Source organism: Larus michahellis (assembly GCF_964199755.1).
Source record: "Larus michahellis chromosome W unlocalized genomic scaffold, bLarMic1.1 SUPER_W_unloc_2, whole genome shotgun sequence".
Taxonomy (NCBI): domain Eukaryota; kingdom Metazoa; phylum Chordata; class Aves; order Charadriiformes; family Laridae; genus Larus; species Larus michahellis.
Window position 1 is genome coordinate 126,986 of NW_027435889.1, and position 23,516 is coordinate 150,501.

A 23,516-nucleotide genomic window follows, 5' to 3' on the forward strand; every position below is an offset into this window, starting at 1 on the left:
TACGCTATGAAACCTCTCTAATTAGCTGTACAAGTCTTGAAGACTTGAAGAAAATTACAAAAGGAGAAATACCTTGTTAAGGCTTTCTGTCTTTTAATGAGCCCCATGGTGTATTTGCTGCTGAGTCCATAGACCTCAGGTAAGGAGAGAAGGTTGAACAAAGTGCTCAAGAAATCAGAAGCCAAACTCAAAGTACCTGGACGCGTTAATGAGCCCCACTGAGGGCCATTCCTGACAAAGCCTCCCCAGGGACTCGTTAGAGCAGATAGCTGGAGGCTGTGATTGCAGGTGGGCAAAGGCAGAGTGCAGGTGGCTGGAAAGCTGAAGAAACCCTTGGTTTGTTTGATGCAGAAGAAAGGCCAAGCCCTCAGCCCCAGGCCCTGGCAAGGCAGATCCTGTCCCTCACTTGTGGCCTAGGGCTCTTCCTGGGACAGAGGGATGTGAGGGGGAGCAATGACAAGTGTAGGAAAATTCTGTGACACCTCCTGGCCTCCCAAAGAACGGGCGAGGATGAAACAGAGTCCTGAGGCTCAAAAGAATCACAGACGCATGGAATCAATTATGTTGGAAAGGATCTTTAACATCATTGAGTCCAACTGTAAACCTAACACTGCCAGGTCCACCACTAAACCACACCCCTGCATGCCACATCTTGTGGTGCTGTGCTCTCCCCCTTCCCTGCCCCTCTGGCTCCTGCTCAAGCCATAACCATCAGTGGGAGTTGTGATGAGTTGCACCTGGACTTTGGGGGATGGCTGGTAACAGTCAAAACACTGTCTGGAGTGGGGGCCTAGATATTTTGTTCCCATGCGAATATGACGATAGGTCAATTCTCTTACTCTATAAACAGTGGACAGAGCAAGAGCCCTTTGAGCTCTCCTGCACGGCAGCGGCTGCACGACAGGCTCTCCCCTTGAGCAGGGACGCTCACTTAAGGTTCATCTCCTCGAGGTTGAGAGATTCCTTGCCGCAACAGATTCTCGGTAAGTGACTAATAGCATGCTAAACTTTGAAATCTTAGCTAAGTGATGTAAAGGATTGATTGCGCATATATAACCCTTCAGACATAAACCATTAACCAAGTTTGGGACTAGGATTGGATCCAGCCGCAGCCAGACTCCTCTCTGAGAAGGAGTTTAGAAAGCCAGGGGGTCCTTTCTGAACCTCGGGACTCAACGGGAGGGTCTCCCTGAGAGCTTGTCTGACCCCGGCCTCTATGCAGTAAATAATCAGGTGTACCTTGTCATCGAACCTCATAAAACACTGTCGCATTCACTGCTAACTTTGTTAAATCACTGTTTGCTATTAATAAATATTTCACTATTCATGACCAGGCACCTTGGCTCTGTCGGATGCCTTACGAGTGAGCCCAGAAACCTCAACCCAGGGAAGAGAAATGCTGAGACATTTCACTGCTGAGAAAGTAAAAGCTGGCAGAAGCCTTGGGACCATTAGTGTGGACGTCCCACCACCTACAGAAGAGTCCAGAAAGTTTCCAGGAAGAAGAGACCTCCGAGGCACCTAACACAGCCACAAGCCTCATACTGCCCTAAAAAGGTATGCAGAAGGAAATGACTTCACACACACAGACCCCAGTTGTGAGCCTGCTGATGGACAATCATGTGCCCAGGCCGCAGTGATCCCACAAGCAACCTCTAGCTGCTGGCATGTTCCATACGTGCTGGCGTGTTCCATACTGTGTGTTGCATTCATACTCACGCTGCTGGCATGTCCCGTACTTGGGACCTCACAAGAACCAAGGCCGGTCATCACCCCTCTGCTGGCCTAAGGGGTGCTCTGGAACACAGGGCTTCAAACACCTCTGACCTTGCTCATGGTCTCTCAGGTCCTCAGGCAGCAGCACCCTCACAACTGGCATTCAGGCCATACGCCTGCTGCGGGGCTATCAAGGACTCAGGCAGAAGTGACCTCCCAAGCACCGAGCTCATCCATGAGGCTGGTGCTGGCCTATCGGGCACTCAGACAGCAGTGACCTCCAAAGCAGTATCAGAGAGATCTGCCTGTTTCTGGTCTATCAGAGATTCTGGCAGCACTGACCTCATAACCAACATCCACACCATGTGCCTGCTGCTGGCCTGTCAGGTACTCATGGAGAAAGGACCTCGTAGGCACCGAACCCAGCCTTGAGCCTGGGGTTGGCCTGCCACCTGCAGAGACAGGGGTGACCCCAAAATGAGCATCCAAAGCAGATGCCCGCTGTTATAGCAGCAGTGACCTCACAATCAACATGCCAGACCTTGGCCTGCTGCTGGACTGGGGTTCTCAGGCAGAAGGGACCTCACAAGCATCTACTCTAATCATAAAGCCTTTTGCTGGACTGCCATGTCCTCACAGAATCATGTAGATTGAAAGGGATCTTTGGAGATCATCTAGATCAATCGCATCACGTAAGAAGATGTCCAGGCTGGTTTTAAGTATCTCCACGAATGGACACTCCACAGCCTCTCAGGGCAGCCTGTGCCAGGGTCATGCGCCCTTGATGCCGAAACATGTTTTCTTGAGTTCAGTTGGAATTTCTTGGTTTTGAGGACTGGGGCCTAGCACATAAGCCCTGTGTGGGGACGGTGAGGGACATGGGCTTCTTCAACCTGGTGAACCTCCTCCAGTGAGGGTCGTCATCCAAAAGGGATAACCTCACTCGAAGTATGGGGGAGAGGTGGGTGGGACAGGATAGATATAAACACATGGAAGGATTTTGCTGAAGAGATTATTAGCCTGCTGAAAGACCAGGGCATTCTTCCAACTGCCTGAAGCTCAAAGCAGCACCTGGGTAGTTTAGAGGGATGTGACTGAGCGAGGAGTAAGTGACGGGGAAACTGGAGAGCAATGGGGAGGCTGGCCCTGCTGCCCCCTTAATGGTTCGATGGGCCCACCATGCTGGAACCCCATGGGACAGGTGTGCTCGAGGGTGGGGAGACATCCCCCCGGCAAAGTACCCTGTCAGCCCTCAGGGCTCTGTCCCCCTCAGCCTGCCTGTTTTTGTGGCCTCCCCCAGTGCCTGGGCCACAGATGGTCTGTGTCCCCTCAGTGCCAGCCCCTCTCCCCAGGCCAGCTCAGGAGTCCTGGTCCAGGCACAGAGCAGCCTGTCCAGAGTGGGGGCCTGCAGGAAGAGGTTTCTCCTTCTCAAGGATTCCTCCCTGCAAGCACAGAAATGCTCCCTTGCTCTTCTCCAGGGACACCCCTTCTCCCCAGAGAGCCTTTCCCCAGGTGAGCGTGTCCAGGCTGGCCTGGCTGGACATTCCTGGTTCCCACTGCGTGCTCCCTGCAGGGCCCTGAGCTGCTGTTTCTGCTCTGCAGAGGGAGGGGGCTGTGGTGCCCTGAGGCCATGGGGTGACCCTGCACTGGCCATGCTGGTCGGGGTGAGGAGCAGAACTTGCCAGAAAGGGATCACTGCTGCTAAGCCCCCTTCCATCTTCCCTCATTGCTCAGTAGCCAAGGACAGGGCTTGGCAGGACCAAGGGGTGTCTTCAGTTTCACAAAGGGCAGGGAAGGGCTGCACTAGATCAATCCCGCAGGGTTTCCAGGACAGTGGACTGAACCATTGTTTAGTCTTATGTCCCTTTCGCCTGCTGCCTCCTGGCATTGCAGGGGCCTCGTTAGCCCATGGGCTCTTCAGGTTCACCTTTCCTTCAAGGACACTCCACCTTGGATGGTCAGTCATTTTATGAGGTGCCACTCGTTGCTCACCCAGACTCACATACTTTTCTGGGAGATCCCCTGAGCTCTGCTGGCAACTCCAAGTTCCTCTCTAGGATAGCATTGGCCATCAGCCGCACCACAAGTGGGACAGTACCAGGAAGGACAATCAAAAACCATTTGCACTCTTCTTGGACATGTGCCACCAATATCTTTATCAAAGATCTGAATGAGGGGATTGAGTGCACCCTCAGTAAGTTTGCAGATGACACCAAGCTAGGTGGGAGTGTTGATCTGCTGGAGGGTAGGAAGGCTCTCCAGAGGGACCTGGACAGGCTGGATCCATGGGCCAAGGCCAACTGTATCAGGTTTAATAAGGCCAAGTGCCGGGTCCTGCATTTTGGTCACAACAACCCCAAGCAACGCTACAGGCTTGGGGCAGAGTGGCTGGAAAGCTGCCCAGCAGAAAAGGACCTGGGGGTGCTGGTGGACGGCCAGCTTAACATGAGCCAGCAGTGTGCCCAGGTGGCCAAGAAGGCCAACAGCATTCTGGCTTGTATCAGGAACAGCGTGGCCAGCAGGAGCAGGGAAGTGATGGTGCCTCTGTACTCGGCACTGGTGAGGCCTCACCTCGAGTGCTGTGTTCAGTTCTGGGCCCCTCTGTACAAGAGAGACATTGAGGTGCTGGAGCGTGTCCAGAGGAGAGCTACCAGGCTGGTGAGGGGTCTGGAGACCAGGGCATATGAGGAGAGGCCGAGGGAGCTGGGCATGTTTAGCTTGGAGAAGAGGAGGCTGAGGGGAGACCTCATTGCCCTCTACAACTCCCTGAAAGGAGGGTGTAGAGAGGTGGGTGTTGGCCTCTTCTCCCAGGTGAATAATGACAGGACCAGAGGAAATGGTCTGAAGCTGCGACAGGGGAGGTTTAGAGTAGATATCAGGAAGAATGACTTTACTGAAAGAGTGGTCAGGCATTGGAACAGCCTGCCCAGGGAGGTGGTTGAGTCCCCATCCCTAGAGGTATTTAAGAAATGTCTACATTTGGCACTTCAGGGCATGCTCTGAAGGGCAGAGATTGTAGGTTGTTTGTTTGCGGGTTGTTTTTTTTTTTGGTGTGTGTATGGTTGGACTCGATGATCTCAAAGGTCCTTTCCAACCATGAAGATTCTATGATTACATGATTCTATGATTCTAGGCCCAGCCCTTGGTCCCTAACAGATTCCCCTGCAACTCTGACCCTGTCCCCCTGAGTCTGTGGAGAGCCCCAGAACACCAAGAGGGCTTTTCATGGAACAGTTCCTTGGGTGCGTTCCTGATACCAGCTTTGGAAGAGCCATCCAACCTCTACCGCTGCCTTGAGGAGTCCCGTTAGTGAGAGTGGTGCCAGTAGGAAGGCCCCCTCTGACACAGTGGTTCACATGGCCTGTTGCTGCCTGCAGCCACAGGGATGCCGCTGTAGAGACATCAGGACGGTCACAAGGTACACGAGACCTTAGGGGGAACACAAAGGCAAGGGCACAGCAGGACAGTGGGGGTGTGAGGAGAAACCAGCACTGGAAATGCCACATCCTGCTGCTGTCCTTGGCCATGGCTCCAGGGAAGCAGCAGCCCCGACTCGCAGACAGCAGAGGCAGAGTGCCCAGCGAGGCAGCCAGGGCAGCCCCAAGGGCCCCCAGGGCAGATCCTCCATGGAGCAGATGGGCATTTTCCTCCCGAACCCCTCCTGCATGCTGGGGCTGCTCGGCCAGCTCCGGAGGAGAAGTGAAGAGATGGAAGCAGAAACTAATAATTTTCTGCTGGCTTCTTTATTGAGTTTATCTAACCAGGGAGCCCAGATCCATACATACCTTAGGTATTTGGGTCAAGACATGTAGGAGACCAAGAAGAAAATCACAGGTATAAAGCAAACAAACAAACAAAACAACAACAACAAAACATTAAAAAACCACAACGAAATAAGAAAGACAAATATGAAGAATAGTTAGTCCTGCTTTTTCCTGATGTACAGTTGGAGCCGTAGTGGTATAATGGCCACCTTATTAATCTGAAGTAGACACCATTAAAATAGTTTCAAAACTCCATCCCTGACTTCCTTGTTCCTCATGCTGTAGATGAGGGGGTTCACTGCTGGAGGCACCACTGAGTACAGCACTGTGATCACCAGATCCAGGGATGGGAAGGAGACGGAGGGGGGCTTCAGGTAAGCAAACATGGCAGTGCTGACAAACAGGGAGACCATGGCCAGGTGAGGGAGGCATGTGGAAAAGGCTTTGTGCCGTCCCTGCTCAGAGGGAATCCTCAGCACAGCCCTGAAGATCTGCACATAGGACAGCACAATGAAAACAAAACACGCAAAAGCTAAAAAGCAACTTAATATGAGAAGCCCAGCTTCCCTGAGGTAGGCATCTGAGCAGGAGAGCTTGAGGATCTGGGGGATTTCACAGAAGAACTGGTCCACAGCATTGCCCTGGCAGAGGGGTAGGGAAAATGTACTGGCCGTGTGCAGCAGAGCAGTGAGAAACCCACTGCCCCAGGCAGCTGCTGCCATGTGGACACAAGCTCTGCTGCCCAGGAGGGTCCCGTAGTGCAGGGCTTTGCAGATGGCAACGTAGCGGTCATAGGACATGACAGTGAGAAGATAAAACTCTGTTGCAGCACAGAAAACAAAGAAAAAGACCTGTGCAACACATCCCAAGTAGGAAATATCACTGATGTCCCAGAGAGAATTGGCCATGGCTTTGGGGACAGTGGTGGAGATGGAGCCCAGGTCAAGGAGGGCGAGGCTGAGGAGGAAGAAGTACATGGGGGTGTGGAGGTGGTGGTCACAGGCGATGGTGGTGATGATGAGGCTGTTGGCCAGGAGGGCAGCCAGGTAGGTGCCCAGGAAGAGCCCGAAGTGCAAGAGCTGCAGCTCCCGTGTGTCTGCCAATGGCAGGAGGAGGAACTGGGTGATGGAGCTGCCATTGGACATTTGTTCACTCTGGGCATGAGGGACTGTTGAAAGAGGAGAAGACCTTGGCAAGTTAAGGCAGACTTCTTTGGGCCCATCCTATTCCATTTCCCAAAATTTTCCCCAAAATGACTTCTCTTTCCTCAGAATAATTTCATTCATATCTTTTTGTGAGATCAGCTTTGTGCTGCTGAGAGCAGTATCGTTGCAGGGGCAGAGATTCAGTTGTTGATTTCCAATCCTCCCTGGATTATTCACTTCTAAGAGAAACAGATTTGGAATTTCAGTGCCCCCTCCTCAACTGAGAGATGAATTTCTCTGTCCCATCGCCCACCCAGACAACCCGGAGTAGAAGATTGGAAGAACAGGATCCTTCCCTTGCAGGTAGCCCCTGCCGTGCTGTGCTTCTTGAAAAATCTCCAGGGAACGTCCTGCAGTGATCTGCAGCTGTGAGCAGCCCTCACCCACGCAGCACCCTCTCAACAGCAGGACCCTCCCCTGCCAGCGGTTGCTCTTTCTCCAAAGCTTCTCCCCACATGCCCGTGGGGGTCTCCCGGGGCAGGCTGAGAGCTGACCCTGGCAGCCGGCAGAGTCCCTGCCCTGGCACACAGACCCACGGGGTGCAGGGACCCTGCTCAAGGACAGCCCTGGGCACCCCTGCCTGCACACCCTGGCTTCACGGCTATTCACATTTCATAACAAGACCCTTCCTCCCCCTCCGCCTCCTTACAGATCCCATAAGCTGTGGCTGTGCCAGCTTTAGGAGATGCCTCCAGGAACTCCACCTGCAGTGCCCTGCACCCAGAGGCTTACCGTGCCAAGGGCTGCAAGGATTTCTCCTCCAGTGAGCTCTCAGTCATCCTCCCAATCCTGACACCTTTAAGCTCTCTCTCTGCCTCGCTCATCTCCCTGAGACACCCAGGCACCGCCCTCAGACCTATTGCGCTTGGCAGAGGAGCTGCTCCTGGGCAGAGCCATCTCTCTGAGGCGCTGCCCGCTTGCCATGAGCTCCCTCCATCCCAGGAGCCCAGCCCAGCTCAGACGCAGAGGACCAGCCCAAGGAGTTTTAATGACCCCTCTGGTGGGATTGATGCCGAGTCCATGAACCTCAGACACTGAGAGGAAGCTGAAAAAACCTCTCAAGAAGTCAAAGTCAGGTTCAAACTCCAAAGTTTCTTGGAGTGTTAATGGGTCCCACTGAGAGACACCACTGAGATGTTGTCCCCAGGGTCCGGTTAGAGCAGAAACTGGAGGCAGTGATCAAGGTCGAGAAAAGCAAGGTGAAGGTGGCTCTGGTGCTGAGTAACCCTGGATGTGTTTCATTAGTGCAAAGGGACAAGGCCTGAGCCCCAGCCCCCAGGAAGGGAGATCCTGTCCCTCACTCCTTCCTCAGGGCTCTTCCTGGCACAGTGTGGTGTGGAGATGTGCAATGCCACGGCCAGCACTATGGTACGACACCTCCCAGCCTCTGAAGTATGGACGAGGAGGCAATGAGACCCCAGTGCTGCAAGGATAACTTGACTCCTCGTAGGCATCAGTAGCAGAGACAACAGCCATAGCCCAAGACATGAAGAGGTTGACTCTGTTAGGGGCCTTTCAGCTTTGCCACATCCCTGTGTCATCTCCACCACAGGCTGTCCTACGGTGTCCCATCACCTCTGCCTCTTTCCCTGCAGGCTGCAGTCATCCACCCGGCTGCCCCACCTTGCTGCCACCTTCCTTTGCTGAGATCTCTCCATCCTCCCTGGCTCTTCCCTGAAACACAAAGCCTTGGGCTGATCCAGACTCTTTCTGGGTGGCGTGTTGCACCACAGCACTGCCCTTGGAATGACATTTCTTTCTCCTGGTGTCCAGTCTGCACCTCCCCAGCTGTATATTGGGGCATTATTTCTTTCTCATGCTGTTTTCCACTACAAAGGAAAGCTCCACCGGCTCCACCAGCAGCCCTCAAGCACACTCAGGCTACTCCTGTACTGTCCTCAGTCTCTGCACCACTGAGCCCAGGGCCCTCAGCCTCTCGAGTCCTGCCGGCCACGTTATTCCTGATACAGGCCAGGATGCTATTGTCCTTCTCAGCCACGCTGGGCATGCTGCTGGCTCACATCCAGCCAGCTGTCAACTGACACCCCCAGGTCCTTTTTTGCCAGGCAGCTCTCCAGACACTCTTCCCCCAGCCTGTATCGCTGCATGGGGTTGTTGTGACCCAGGTGCGGGACCTGGCACTTGGCCTTGAGGAACCTCATACCATTGGCCTCGGGCCATCGGTACAGCCTGCCCAGATCTGCCTCTGGAGCCATCCTACCCTCAAGCAGGTTGACAATCCCACCCAACCTGCTGTCGTCTGCAAACTTACTGAGGGTGCACTCAATCCCCTCATCCAAATCATTGATAAAGACATTAAAGAGAACTGGCCCCGATACCGAGCCCTGGGGAACACCACTTGTGACCAGCTGCCAACTGGATTGAATTCCATTCACCACCACTCGTTGGGCCTGGCCATCGCCCTGGTTTTTACCCAGCAAAGCGTACACCTGTCCAAGCCATGGGCAGCCAGTTTCTCCAGGAGAATGCTGTGGGAAACATTGTCAAAGGCTTTACTAGCCTCCAGGTAAACAACATCCACAGCCTTTCCTTCATCCACCAAGCGGGTCACCCTGTCATAGAAGGAGATCAGGTTTGTCAGGGAGGACCTGCCTTTCATGAACCCATGCTGACTGGGCCTGATCACCTGGTTGTCCTTCATGTGCCACATAATGGCACTCAGCATGATCTGTTCCATGACCTTCCCAGGCACTGAGGTCAGACTGACAGGCCCGTACTTCCCCAAATCTTCCTTCCGTCCTTTCTTGTGGATGGGCATCACATTTTCTCACCTCCAGTGAACTGGGACCTCCCCAGTTCACCAGGACTGCTGGTAAATGATGGAAAGTCGCTCGGTGAGTACTTCTGCCAGCTCCTTCAGTACCCTCGCGTGGAGGCCACCTAGCCCCATAGACTTGTGTATGTCTAGCTGTTGGAGCAGGTCCCTCACCATCTCCCTTTGGATTATGGCAGCTTCGTTCTGCTCCCTGCCCCTGTCTACAAGCTCAGGGGTCTGGGTACTCAGGGAACAACCCACTCTACTACTAAAGAAGGAGTCAAAGAAGGCACTGAGTACCTCAGCCTTTTCCTCATCCTTTGTCACTATGTTACTGCCTTCATCGGATAAAGGATGGAGATTCTCCCGAGTCCTCCTTTTGTTACTAGTGTGTTTATAGGAACTTTTCTTCTTGTTCTTAACATCCAAAGCCAGTTTAAGTTCTAGTTGGGCTTTGGCCCTGCTAATTTTCTCCCTACATAGCCTTACAACATCCTTGTAGCCTTCCTGAGTGGCCTTCTTCCAAAGACCATAAACTCCTTTTTTCCCTGAGTTGTAACCGTAGCTCTCTGTTCAGCCAGGCTGTCTTTTTTCCCTGATGTCTCATTTTACATCACATGGGGACAGCCTGCTCCTGCACCTTTAAGACTTTCGTCTTGAAAAATGTCCAGTCTTCCTGGACTCCTTTGCCCTTCAGGACTGCCTGCCAAGTGGCTCTGTCAAGCAGCCTCCTGGAAAGACCAAAGTCTGCCCTCTGGAAGTCCATGGTGGCAGTTCTGCTGACCACCCTCCTTGCTCCTCTGAGAATTGAAAATAATTTCATGGTCACTATGCCCAAGATGGCCTCCAGCTGTCACATCCCCCACAAGTCTTTCTCCATTTACAAAAAACAGGTCCGGCAGGGCTCTTTCCCTTGTCAGCTCCCTCACCAGCTGTGTCAGGAAGTTCTCCGCAACACACTCCAGGAACTTCCTAGGCTGTTCCCTCTCAGCCGTATTGTGCTCCCAGATGATATCAGGTAGGTTGAAGTCTCCCACCAGGGCAAGGGCCAGCGATCATGAGATTTCTCCCAGCTGCTTGTACGATATTTCATCCACCTCTGCATCCTGGTTGGGCAGTGTATAACAGACTCCCACCATGATATCTGTCTTATTGGCCCTCCCCCTGATTCTCACCCATAAACACTCAACCCTATTGTCACCATCATTAAGCTCTTGACATTCCTAACACTCCCTCACATACAAAGTCACCCCACCTCCTCTCCTTCCTTGCCCGTCCCTTCTGAAGAGTCTGTAGCCATCTAATGCAGCACTGGTTGTGCGACTCATCCCACCACATTTCTGTGATGGCGACTACATCATAGTTTTCCTGCTGCACAATGGCTTCCAGCTCCTCCTGTTTGTTGCCCATGCTGCGTGCATTAGTGTAGACGTGTTATGTTTTCAGAAAACCCATAACAATTTCTTGTCATTTAGACAACTATTCTATCACCCAGTGACCCCTCCCCACGCAGAAAGGGGAATCACGGAAAGCAAGGAAACATGAGGGTTGAAATATAAGTAGATTTAATAGGACAAGACTAAATAATTAACAACAATATTAAAGCACCAGTATTAATCCCAATACTAATATAAGATGTACAAGAATTATACTCAGCCAATTCTATCAGTAGGAAGCTGTGCACTCCCAGCAGGGGAGAGTAAATGTCGGACACTGCAAGTGCAACAGCTTCAGGAGGGAGGGAAGGGCTCAGGGGTCCGGCACCGGGGCAAGGACTTTCTCTGCACGACAGCCATCAAGGGAGAGAGAAACGACGCAGCAAACTTTCTCATTTGTATCGAATGTGACGTTCATGGTATGAAATAATCCTGTTGGCCAGCCTGGGTCAAATGCCCAGGCCTTGCTCCTCCTCGTACCTGCACCTGCCAAGGCTTGAAAACACCAAGGCCTTGAATCCCACGTAGCCTAGCTGGCTATAAAGCAAATATTTTCACGAATTCAGACACTAGAATCTTCTAAGAATGACGTTTTCCCAGACATTAGAAGATAAATTAGTCCTGTGTTGCTCAACCCAGGACAAGAAGCACTTCAGCTGGGCTACTGGTCCTGCCACCTTTTTGCTGGAAGAAGGCTTAACTTCTACCTGACCATTCCCAGGCGCAGCCATAGTTTCTAAGCCATCAAAGACCCTTGCCTCTCTGCTGCTGGATTCATCCCCTTTCCCCTTCAAATCTAGTTTAAAGCCCATTTGATGAGCCCTGCCAACTCCTGTGCAAGGATCCTTTTCCCCTTTTGAGACAGGCGTACCCCATCTGTCTCGAGCAGGCCTGGTGTCGTGTAAACCATCCCGTGATCAAAAAAAACAAAGTCCTGCCACTGGCACCAGGCTCAGAGCCAAGTATTGATCTTCCAGCTCTTCCTGTTGCTTTCCTCATCTTTCCCTGTGACTGGGAGGACCGAGGAGAACATGACTTGCAGTCCTGACCCTTTAACCAGTCATCCCAAGGCCCAGAAGTCTCTCTTGATCGCACTTGCGTTTCTTGTTAACAGATCATCTCTGCCTGTCTGAAAAATTAGTAGTGGGTAATAATCTGAGGGTCTTACCAGGGAGGGAAGTTTTCTTTTTATATCTTTAACCTGGGCCCCAGGGAGGCAGCAGACTTCCCTGAGAAGTGGGTCTGTTCTGCATATTGGGCCTTCCGTTCCCTTCAGGAGGGAGTCACCTACAACAATGACCGGTCTTTTTTCCTTAACTGAAGATGTTTTGATGGGAGGTGTAGTCTGATTTAACTGTGGTGACACCTCTGTGGACACTGAATTATCCTCCTCGTCATGATTGAGTTCCCCTTGCAGAGCCTCATACTTATTTTTAAGGGTACCTGGGAAGGTGGGGGAGTTAGTGGGGAGACACACCTGCTTCGCTGGGCAGAAACACGTTCCTACAGCCCCCTCTCCTCTAAGTTACCTTGTTCAGCTAGGCAGAGAGAGGACAGGGAATCGTCTGTCCATCATGTGGACTTGTGTACGTTCAGGTTCCTCAGGTGGCGGAATGCTCAGTGTTAATCTGCCTTTGACCCCGATCTGTGCATTCTTGGCTCCAGACCTGGAATCCAGTTCCTGTCCGTCATTGAGTCCAGTCTGGGACTTCCCCAGTGCCTGACAGTGACATCATCCTTGGAGCTTGATACAGTTTTCTAGATATTGTATCTATTTCATTATTTCCTTTTTATTTTATTACGAGTATTTCATTAAAGTAGATTAGTTCCTTCTAAACTCATAAATCTCTTTCTTTCCTTCCTCTCCTCGGAGTGAGAGCTGGGGGAGAGCATCTGTCATCCGTCATTGGCCAACTCGGCCTAAACCAGGACAATACGGAAACACACTTCAGTGCTGCATATGCATTTGGGCTAAAAACCCCCACTGGGCTAGTTTTTCAGAGACAGTTTCAGAGTGGCAAAGCAGATTCGGCACATAAATGCTTGTTTTTGCTGGGATAGAGTTGATTTTCTTCACAGTAGCTGGTATGGGGCTGTGTTTTGGATTTGTGCTGGAAACAGTGTTGATAAGACAGAGATGTTTCCATTATTGCTGAGCAGCGCTTACACAGCACCATGGCCTTTTCTGCTCCTCACACCAGCCCACCAGCAAGTAGGCTGGGAGTGCACGAGAAGTTGGGAGGGGACACAGCTGGGACAGTGGACCCCGACCAAAGGGATATCCCGTACCATGTAGCATCATGCTCAACCATATAAATCTGGGGGAAGAAGAAGGAAGGGAGGGATGTTTGGAGTTACAGCGTTTTGTCTTCCCAAGTAACCATTACGTGGTATGGAGCCCTGCCTTCCTGGAGGTGGCCGAACACCTGCCTGCCGATGGGAAGTAGTGAATTAATTCCTTGTTTTGCTTCGCTTAAGTGTGCGGCTTTTGCTTTACCAATTAAATTGCTTGATCTCAGCCCCGGAGTTTGCTCACTTTTACCCTTCTGATTCTCTCTCCCATCCCACTGGCGGGAAGTGAGTGAGCGACTGTGTAGTGCTTAGTTGCTGGCTGGTGTTAAACCACAACAAACAGAAACTCCACCATTCTCTGGGACCCCATTCCAGTGCTTGACTGTCCTCCTGGTGACCTTTTTATCTTTTATTTTTATGTCAGGTTAGTCAAGAATTACACAACTCAGAGCAAGACATCATAGCAGGGGGAGATGCTTTGAAGCCCTTCATATCTTTGAACACTTTTAAGGCGATTCCATGCAGGGATGCTATAGAAGATAGCCCGTGGGGTCTAGCAAGCGATTTCTCAAACGTGAGGCTGGTCGTCTCTTCACCACTTGTCTCACTTTCTGGGCATCAATGGCTACTGACCATGCTTTGACTATTTCCCTTTAACATTATTTGGTCAGACACAGCTTGAAGTAGCTGTTTGCATTAAACTACTCAGAGGTGCTGAAGATGCTCTAGAGTACAAAGATATCAAGGTGGGACACAACATAGGAGGAATGCCTCAGGACACCTTTCCCCTTCTTGAGGAGGATGAAAGCCAGGCCGGACACATGGTTTTGTTTCAGCAGGTATGAGATGCCTTTCTTCAGGCAACCATGTAGCCCAGTGGGACTTTTTGGGGACTATTTGAGAGGATTTTACGTACTCTGTAGTACCACTTTGTCCGTAGGAGTCTCTTCAAGGCAATTCTCACTTCCTTATTCCTCAGGCTATAGATGACAGGGTTAAACACTGGGGTAAAAATTGTGTAAAACAGGGCAAGGTATTTGTCGGTGTCTGCGGAATCCCTTGACCGTTGCTTTAAGTAGACGACTGTGGCCGAGCCATAGAAGAGTGTCACCACCACAAGCTGTGAGGAACAGGTGGAAAAGGCTTTGTGTCTGCCCAGAACTGAAGGTATTTTCAGAATTGCCCTGATAATTTTAATGTAAGAAATAACTATTAAGGAGAAGGGAAAGATTGCAAATACCAGGATGATGGTGTACAGTGTCACTTGGTTCCAGAACGTGTCTGCACAGGCCAGCTCCAGCAGAGAGGGGACATCACAAAAAAAGTGATGAAGGTCATGGGATGCACAGAGGGCAAAGTGAACACCTGGTAGGTCTGTCCTACTTGCACTGGTACGACAGCCACCCACGACCCCACCACCAGTCTGATGCAGAGACCCCTCCTCATGATGAGGGGGTAGTGCAGGGGGTCACAGATGGCTATGTAGCGGTCATAGGCCATGACAGCCAGAAGAAGGCACTTGATGCTGCCCAGCAACACCAGGAAATACAGCTGGGCAGCACAGCCAATGAAGGAGGTCCTGCCATCCTCCAGCAGGAAAACCACCAGCATTTTTGGCAGAGTGACTGATGTGTAGCAGATCTCCAGGAAGGACAAGTTCCTCAGGAAGAAATACATGGGGCTGTGGAGGCTTGAGTCCACTACTGTGATGAGTGCAATCAGGCTGTTCCCTGTGAGGACCATGAGGTAGATGACCAGGAATACTGTGAAGCACAAGCCCTGCAGGCTGGAGTGGTCAGAAAATCCCAGAAGAATGAATCCAGATCCACCGGTGTGATTCTCCAGGCCTTTTCTTTGGGGCATTTTTCCTGCACAGAGCAATTCAAACAACAGGCTCTCAGAGGATGCTGGTGGCCTGTCCACCATCACAGACACTTCAAGCCTAGAGAAAGACTACAAACATCAGCATACACGCGATTGCAGGATTAGGAGAGCTCGACCAAGATAGGCATGAATGTTTGGAAATCTAACGTGGGTCGCTTGCGGAGGAGAGGTTTGTAAAGAGAGAGAACAGAGTCCTTGAGCCTGAATAACTGGGGGTTTTATTGTCATATGGGTAAAAGAAACTTGACTTTCTCTTTTAGAGGTGATTTTATTAAATAGAATACCTATTGAAAGATGAGAGAAAAGGAAGAAAAGAGACAAATACTAGTGCTTTAAGGACAGTCTTACTTACGTTCCTTGTCCAGATCTCATCAGAGGTGCATTTAATGTAAGAACATTAAGAAGGAATAGGGTTAAAAGGGGGGAAGGATGAAAAAGGGGAAGACAAAGAAAGGCAAGGCTAGGCAAGGAGAGGCAAACAAGCCAAAGCACGGCAAGGTATGACTTGATGCTTAGACCTTAGTGAGAGAGATTAATCCCAGCTCTCCTCACATGGGAGAGCTCATCCCCTGACGCTGCGTCCACACACAAAGATCTGGGAGACTATCTTAGATCTGAATCATCAGTTTTTGCCTAGTGAAGGGTGAATCCCGTCAGAAGTAACACAGGCTTCTCTCTGCCAAAGAATCCAGTGACACTGATGCATCCATGGCACATTTAAACAAGACAGAGAAGCAGCAGGTTATGCTTAAATTACCAGTTTTCAGGGTGCTAAAAGACATTTTTGTGCAAGCAAGAAAACTGCTTTATGCAGGTTTCAATCATACGGAGAAGAAAGTGATTAAAAGCGTGTGATATCCCCATGACACCCATTTTTCCCCGCACAGGTCAGGCATCTATAACTTTTGAATAAGTCCCGAATCGTTCAGCGTTCCCAAACCTGCTGCTCTGTCGCTTGGATTTCTGACAGCTTACAAATGCAGCCGAGGGCCCATTCGCTCTGATCCCAACCCTGCAAGCCCTCACAGAAGCAGAGCAGTGCTCTTGCTGCCTGGGGAGCTCAGCCTTCCCTTCACATTGCCCCCCTTCCCAGAGCAGAAGGGCTTCTTGCTGGGCACACCTGAAGGGCGTCAGCTACAATCTAGCAGCACCACAACAGCAGGTGGCTTCTTATGGAGAAGGGACTCAGCTGAGAGATGTTTAAGAATCTCAGTTTGAGGTGGGGTCAAGTGGTTATTGCATGAGGAATATGCCATCTGCAGCCTGGATATCTAGGTAACTCAGCTCTTGTCAGAGTCAATGGAGAAACAAGGAACACAGTATATGAGAACTGAAAAACAGCTCATCTGACCCAAGGGTCTGACTTGGGTGACACACAGTGGTGCGTCCAGATCATGAGGAAGCGAAAGGCGACTGCTCAGGCCTTGAGACAGCACTGACAAGGTGATACCAGCTTGTCTGTCCATCCCAGTTGTGCTTCCACTATGCTCAAGTTTGTTTCTTTTGTGACAAACTTACCATGGTAATCATTGCCTGATAGGATGATACAGATTTCATTACATACGTGCTGTTGGGTTAAGATAAGTGTTAGGTCAGGGTTAGTTAAGGTTCATGTTCACGCTTAAATTAGAGCTAGAGTTCATGTGGTTTAGGGTTAGATTTCAAATAGGTTGCGGTTTGGTTAGGGTAAGGGTAAGGTTGGGGTGCGGGTTACAGTTAGAGTCGAGGGTTATGACCTGGGGTTGGGGTAGAGCTAGGGTCAGGCAATGATTAGGGTTAGGATTAAGATAAGGTCAGGGTTATGTTCAGAGCAGGGTTAGGTTACGGTTCAGGCAGGGTGGGGTTAGGGTTAGACACCTGCTGGACAGTGTGCGTCTTGCTGTGCTCCTCTTCCAGTGCGTGCCACGGTCATTAAAATCCCCAATAAGACCTGGCAATTCTTTGGGTTTCTTGAATAAGCCTTTCTCCGCCTCCTTATCCTGATTGCAGGTGCTTTGTCTCCCACACTAAGAGGCCTCTCCTCTGATCCTCACCCACAAAGGACTCACCCAACCTCTTGCACATCCCATAGAGGAGCTCCATAAGAAAAGACAGCAGGAAAAGATGAAGAGTTCACCAATCCCAGTTTCAGCATTGAGACAGCCAAAACTCAGGGGAGGTCTTGTAGGAGCAACCTCCTGTAAATCCACCCCCATCATACTCGTCTTCCTCCCCTTTTATGTTTGCTGAATTAGCACAGCCCGCCCCACTCATTATGGGGTAGTTCCATCTCAGATGTCTCCTCCTCCTGGCTGATGTGTAGCATCATTTGGGTGGGGAGAGAACTATAGTCATACATGTTTAGCATGATCTCTGTAATCTTCATTATCATATGCAGGGGTGTGCATGCTTTCATATGTATTTCATGGATAATGAAGCAAAGGTCACTTCTCAGACACAATGGCCTTGAGAACTGAGAACTAGCAAGCTCACCACACGAGTGGCAGAGCTATCTTATCTTCACAAGACGGTTCTCCCACACTTTCCGGTGCTAGAACTGTGAGCCTTATCAGTTCTTTGAAGGCCAGGCCTGCATTATTTATTTCCTTGCGAGTGTTGGAGGCTTTCCATTGAAGGCTTGGAGGGCCTTCTGCCCCTTGTCAGGGAATTTACAGTCTGTCTCTTACAACTAGCAGCCGGAGCTTTCCCAGCACTCCTCGCCATTTCTTCCACCAGTATCAAAACTCTGTGGTAGCACATGGGACTCCAGCTCCTCCGCTCTGTGCCCCAGGCTGAGGGTGTTGGTGCACTTTTGGTGCACTGCATCACTTCGGCTGGAGCACTGGGGTCACGCTCAGCCTTGTCACTAAGTACCAAGTCCCCAAGACCCAGTATGTGCAATGCTTTGCTTGAGATCAGAGACATGCTGGAGTGGACGGAGGGCAGCAATGTGAAAGCACCAAAAGTGAAAATCCTGTTCACCCAGAGGCCAGAAAAGCAGGGCTGGGCTCTGTAGCCCTGCCAGGAAAAGGCTTTGATGCTCCCAAAGAGCTGTGCTGGAGGGAAAGTTGATCTCCAGGAGGACAAGGTGCTGCTGAAAATGTCCTTGGGTGTGGAGATGCTGTGATTGAGGAGCACTGTGACAATCAGTCGCCTCTTCCTTGGTTATATCACCGAGGGGCTCAGCAAAGGATTGTTGGAAGAAGACTCAGCAGAGTCTGGGAACAGCCAAATGAGTTGAGCCCTCCGTGTGATGGGCTTCTTGTTCATGACCTGGTCTGCATCAACTGGGTGGAGATGGGTCAGACTGGGCCTCACTGCAGTGGTGGGTTTCGGTTGCTGATGGACAGAAACCAAACCTGCCTGGGCTGCCACATAGGTTTGCCCAAAGGAACCAAATCTGGCCGCAGTGCTCTCTGGGTTGTCTGTCATGCATCTGCTCTGATCAGGAATGGCTTTCCCGTAGGTGCTGTGCTGTCCCTGCCAGCAACCTGCAGTTGTTCTGGGGGGTGCTGGCATCTCAGGTGGCACAACAAGCCGAATATGGCCACTGAGGAGCTGTCCTGAATTAGGTTGAGCAATGGGGGAATGTCCACGAGACACCTGCCACTACAGTCAGCAGAGATCTAGGAAATACACCTGGTGGAGAAGAGAAAGAGAGGGACTTAGCTGCATTTGGTCAGATGACCACCTCTGTAGGTGCTGTGGATGTAGGGAATATTGAAGGTTTTATCTGTCCAAAATGTAACATCTACTTTCATTTCCATCTACCAAAGAAATTCCTCACCAGGCTCCATGATGTTGCCCCCAGATGCTGCCTTGTGTCTCAGCATTGCTGCATTAGGGCTTGCAGTCACCTGCACATATCCTGGGCAAACTCTGGTGTCACCTCAAATGTCACCAGGTGTTCCCACCTGAACAACTCCCTCACTCTCCATTAATTAGCAAGGGAGTGGACACAAACAGCTCACTTGCAGGTGCTCATCTTGTGCACGCCTGAACGGAGGCAAGAAGAATCCCACCTCCTGCAGGTTTGTGGCAGGCACGGGAGGGAGCTGAGTCCCCTTCCGGCCCCAGGGCTACAGAGCGGGGATGAGATGCCTTGATTGACTCAGCTGAATTCCTTCCCTCAGCAGGAGGGATAAAGGCGATTACTCCCTATCCCCGTCTGGGTGTCCTGACAAATGATGGGATGAGAAAATAGGATTCTTGAGACTCACTGTTTTCCTGATACACGAAATGACAGTGCAGGAAGGAAGAGCCTCGCCCCAGCTTAGTGATTGCTTCATCCTGTTTCCCAGCAGGTTCCCTGGAGCCCCAGGGACACCTGGAGGGATCCCCGAGGGGGCAGAGAAAGGGCTGCCTTGGGCTGGTCCTCTGCTGCTGAGCTGGGCTGGGCTCCTGGCATGGAGCGTAGGATGGGCTCTGGGAGCAGGGCTGGGCTCCTGGCATCCAGCGCGTAGGATGGGCTCTGGGAGCAGGGACAGGGAGGAGACGTGGGCACAGAGAAGCAGCTCCTGGCAGGGGCAGCTCCAGGCAGCAGAGAGCCATGCCAGCCGGCTGCATCCCTCTCTGCTCCGCTGCACAGGGAAAGAGAAACCAGATGGGAGAAACCGACTTTGAAACTGGATCCTTCCCCAAACAGTAACAATAGTCCATTTTCTTCTTCAAGGACATTGTCAGGGGGACCATTGTCCAATGGAGGTGTAAGCACAGGACACTTGGGTGGTGCCCGGCAGGTCACTGGTGAGCAGAGCAGCTCTCCTGACTCTGCACTAGGGCACAGAGAGCCCTTTTGTCCCTCAGGGCTCAGCAGTGTTCAGGCGAAAGGCAATGGGAAAAAGGAAAAAGAAGGATTTCTGCCCCTGCAAGGAAAGTGCCCTCAGTAGCACAAACCTGATCTCCAAAAAGGAGCTGAACGAAATTATTACAAAGGAGAAGTCATCGCGGGGAGATTTTTGGGGAAAAAAAGAATGGGATTGGCTCAGTCTGCCTGAATTTGTCAATGTCTTCTCTTTCTACAGTCCCCCACACTGAAGGTGAACAAATGTCCAATGGCAGCTCCATCACCCAGTTCCTCCTCCTGCCATTGGCAGACACACGGGAGCTGCAGCTCTTGCACTTCGGGCTCTTCCTGGGCATCTACCTGGCTGCCCTCCTGGCCAACGGCCTCATCATCACCACCATCGCCTGTGACCACCGCCTCCAGACCCCCATGTACTTCTTCCTCCTCAACCTCTCTCTTCTTGACCTGGGCTCCATCTCCACCACTGTTCCCAAATCCATGGCCAATTCCCTTTGGGACACTGGAGCCATCTCCTACACAGGATGTGCTTCACAGGTATTTTTTTTCTTTTTCTGTGCTGTAGCAGAGGTTTATCTTCTCACTGTCATGTCTTATGACCGCTACGTTGCCATCTGCAAAGCCCTGCACTACGGGACCCTCCTGGGCAGCAGAGCTTGTGTCCACATGGCAGCAGCTGCCTGGGGCGGTGGGTTTCTCACTGCTCTGCTGCACACAGCCAATACGTTTTCACTGCCCCTGTGCCAGGGCAATGCTGTGGACCAGTTCTTCTGTGAAGTCCCCCAAATCCTCAAGCTCTCCTGCTCAGATGCCTACCTCAGGGAATTTGGGCTTATTGTGGTTAGTGCCTTATTCTCTTTTGGTTGTTTTGTTTTCATTGTGCTGTCCTACGTGCAGATCTTCAGGGTCGTGCTGAGGATCCCCTCTGAGCAGGGACGGCACAAAGCCTTTTCTATGTGCCTCCCTCACCTGGCCGTGGTCTCCCTCTTTCTCAGCGCTGCCATGTTTGCCTCCCTGAAGCCTTCCTCCATCTCCTCCCCATCTCTGGAACTGGTGGTGGCAGTGCTGTACTCGGTGGTGCCTCCAGCAGTGAACACCCTCATCTACAGCATGAGGAAGCAGGAGCTCAAGGATGCATTGCGGAAATTGATGACCAGATGATTTTCAAAAGCAATAAAATTTGTCTTCTGCAAATCACTCATAACGTAACTCATTAGAGGCCAAGTCCATCTCCTGTAGGTTTGTTGGGTATGGTTGTGGTTTTGGGGTTTTTTTGCTTTGCTTTACTTCTTATACTGATGGCCACAAAGAAATTTTGTCATTTGTGCTGTTCCTAATGATGCATCTTTCCAAATTTGTGAGGCCCGCAGACTATGTAAATGAGGCCCTGTGCTCTCTGTCTATTTGAAAGAAATAAAGAACTTTCCAGTGACTTGTTTGCTCAAAATCCTTCCTATGAAGCCCTCTCTGGAGCCGTAGGGCAATGCCTGTGTGCAGAGGTGAAGGGGAAAGAAGAGGAGAGAGGAGAGGGAGGAAGAGGAGGGAGAACCAGCCTTGGTCTTCTCAGAGCTGCTTTCTTTCCGTTTCCACATTTTCCATTCTGATCCTTTGCCTTCTTGGAAGGCCCGATTGCTCTGGCAGCTCTCTCACACTGCTGATGGTGTGGCGGCCCTGTGAGCACAGGCAGGGGCAGGGACTGGTCAATTCTCTGACAGAGCTGGCCTCCCTAACAGCAGGGAATGTCCTCAGGGCAGTGCCTGAAGGTCCTCAGGCAAAAAGACGTTTGGAAGGGCTTCTCCAAGAGTTGCTGTCAAGAATACGCCCAGGGAAGTTCCCCACAAATGACACCACCAGTGTAGAACTTAATTGCATAAAGTGTGCAGGGTGGGGACAAGCAGCAGCTCCCCTGCTCAGCCAGGGCTCCTGGGCAGGATGTGAAGGACCAGCAGAGCAGGTTCTGGTCAGGTCCTGTGTGTGCTGGACACCCCAGGGAAGCTGCCACAGGGCAATGGCCACACACCTGGCTAATAACAACCACAGGCATGAGCATGATGTGCGTGTGGTGAGATTAACCTGAGTGAGCACAAACACCATCAGCTGTTGCTGGGGCCTCCATGAAGGCCTGTGGGACAGACAGTGGCTGGAGGTCACTTCACTCGGAGAGTAACGTCCCCTGGGAAACCCCCTGAATGCAGCCCTGGGGTGGGCTTCCTTGACCCCAGGTCCCTGTGTCCATTCCTCACGCCGTGGGGCACCTCAGAGAGGTGCCGAGCAGGGAGACACAGCGCGGGGCTGAGGTGCTGCCGGCCTCCGGGAGTGGCAACAGGAGGCCATGGAGTCTGCTGCGGGGCCTCTGCCCGTGCCAGGGAAGGACTCGTGTCTCTGAACAGCCCTGCCAGCGCCCTGACAGTGCTGGGTGTGTCTCCAGGAACAGCCTGTGTGCTACCTCACCCTCCCCTCTCTTCATGGCCTGTCCCTTTTATTACACAGTGTGCCAGAAGCGCCTCTGTGGGGCATCTCACCTGTGCAGTCAGAAAGGGTTCTGCAGGCGTGAGTGGCATCGCCCTCTAGAAGATGGCATTTCTCACCTTTCACAAAGCACAGACCATGTCTAGGGAGTAGGAATGTAGCCGGAGGCACACACCCTCCATGTTTCACCTCTCTGAACGTCGATCACAGGTTTTTTTTAAGCACCTAACAGGGAAGCAAATGCCCTAAGTAATAGATGTCCTCAACCTTCAGAAAAAGTCTCTTCCTCCTCTCTCATGACCTACCCCATCACTGGGGTTGGGAACACCCTCCTCGTCATGTTGATGCTGCTGGAAAACTTGGAAACCTGCTCCAGCTCCAGCATCCTGACTGTCCCCCGACTGGGGACAGCACAATCTCTGCTCACAGCAATGGTTAGTGCTCTTTCCAGCACCTTTGGCGTGTACGCAGTGTTTCCTGCTGGTGGCCACATCCTACGAGGAGTACTGGGCTGTATGCCGCCCCCTGCTCTCTGCAAGGCTCGTGAACTGGAAGGGTTGTCTCCAGAAGAAGGCTGCACCTTGGCTAGGGGGATTCTGTCATCTACAGCAATCATTTCCTTCTTGTCCCAGGTACTTGTTGTGTTCCCCACATACTGGACCACTTCTTCTTGTGCGGGTGAAACACTGAAACAGGTCTCCTGGAGAGGTTGTATGTACCCAGTCTCTGGAGACATTCAAGGTCAGCTTGGACAGGGCTCTGAGCAACCTGTCTCATTGGAGATGTCCCTGTTCACTGCAAGGGGGGTTGGACAAGATGACCTTTAAAGGTCCCTTAAAACCCAAGCCTGTTTATGACTCTATGATTCGGTGGGTTTGCACCAATGCTGAAACTCTCCTGACGTGAAACCATGACACTCATGGACTTTGTTTTCATAACCTGCTTTTTAGACCCATTCTTGCCGTTCCTGTTCATGCTGGTATCCTGTGAGTGCATCAGAGCTGCACTTGGGGGCAGCTCTCCTGCCCAGCAGGGGCAGGCAGAAGGCCTTCTCCACCGGTTCCTCTCATCTCCCTGGAGCCACTCCTTTCTGCGGCACCCTCCTCACTGTCAGTGGGATGCCCAGAACAGCCCTCTGGAGAGAGTTTAACAAAGTCCTCTTTCAACACGCACCTCACCCCTGCTCAATCC

General features: G+C 51.6%; 2 protein-coding genes across 2 annotated transcripts; one reads left to right on the forward strand and one right to left on the reverse strand.

The window, feature by feature from the left end:
- Positions 1 to 4,572: 4,572 nt before the first annotated feature.
- On the reverse strand, positions 4,573 to 16,148 carry LOC141736718 (uncharacterized). Its single transcript, XM_074571276.1, is given in 6 exon segments — positions 4,573 to 4,941; positions 5,740 to 6,648; positions 13,395 to 13,464; positions 14,106 to 14,542; positions 14,545 to 15,057; positions 16,014 to 16,148. Coding segments are annotated over 5 exon segments (2,028 nt in total). The 5' UTR covers positions 15,053 to 15,057; positions 16,014 to 16,148; the 3' UTR covers positions 4,573 to 4,837.
- A 3,951-nt stretch (positions 16,149 to 20,099) lies between these two features.
- LOC141736724 (olfactory receptor 14J1-like) lies at positions 20,100 to 21,017 on the forward strand. Its single transcript, XM_074571282.1, has one exon. It carries the CDS (start codon positions 20,100 to 20,102, stop codon positions 21,015 to 21,017), a length of 918 nt encoding a protein of 305 aa, XP_074427383.1.
- Positions 21,018 to 23,516: the final 2,499 nt, after the last annotated feature.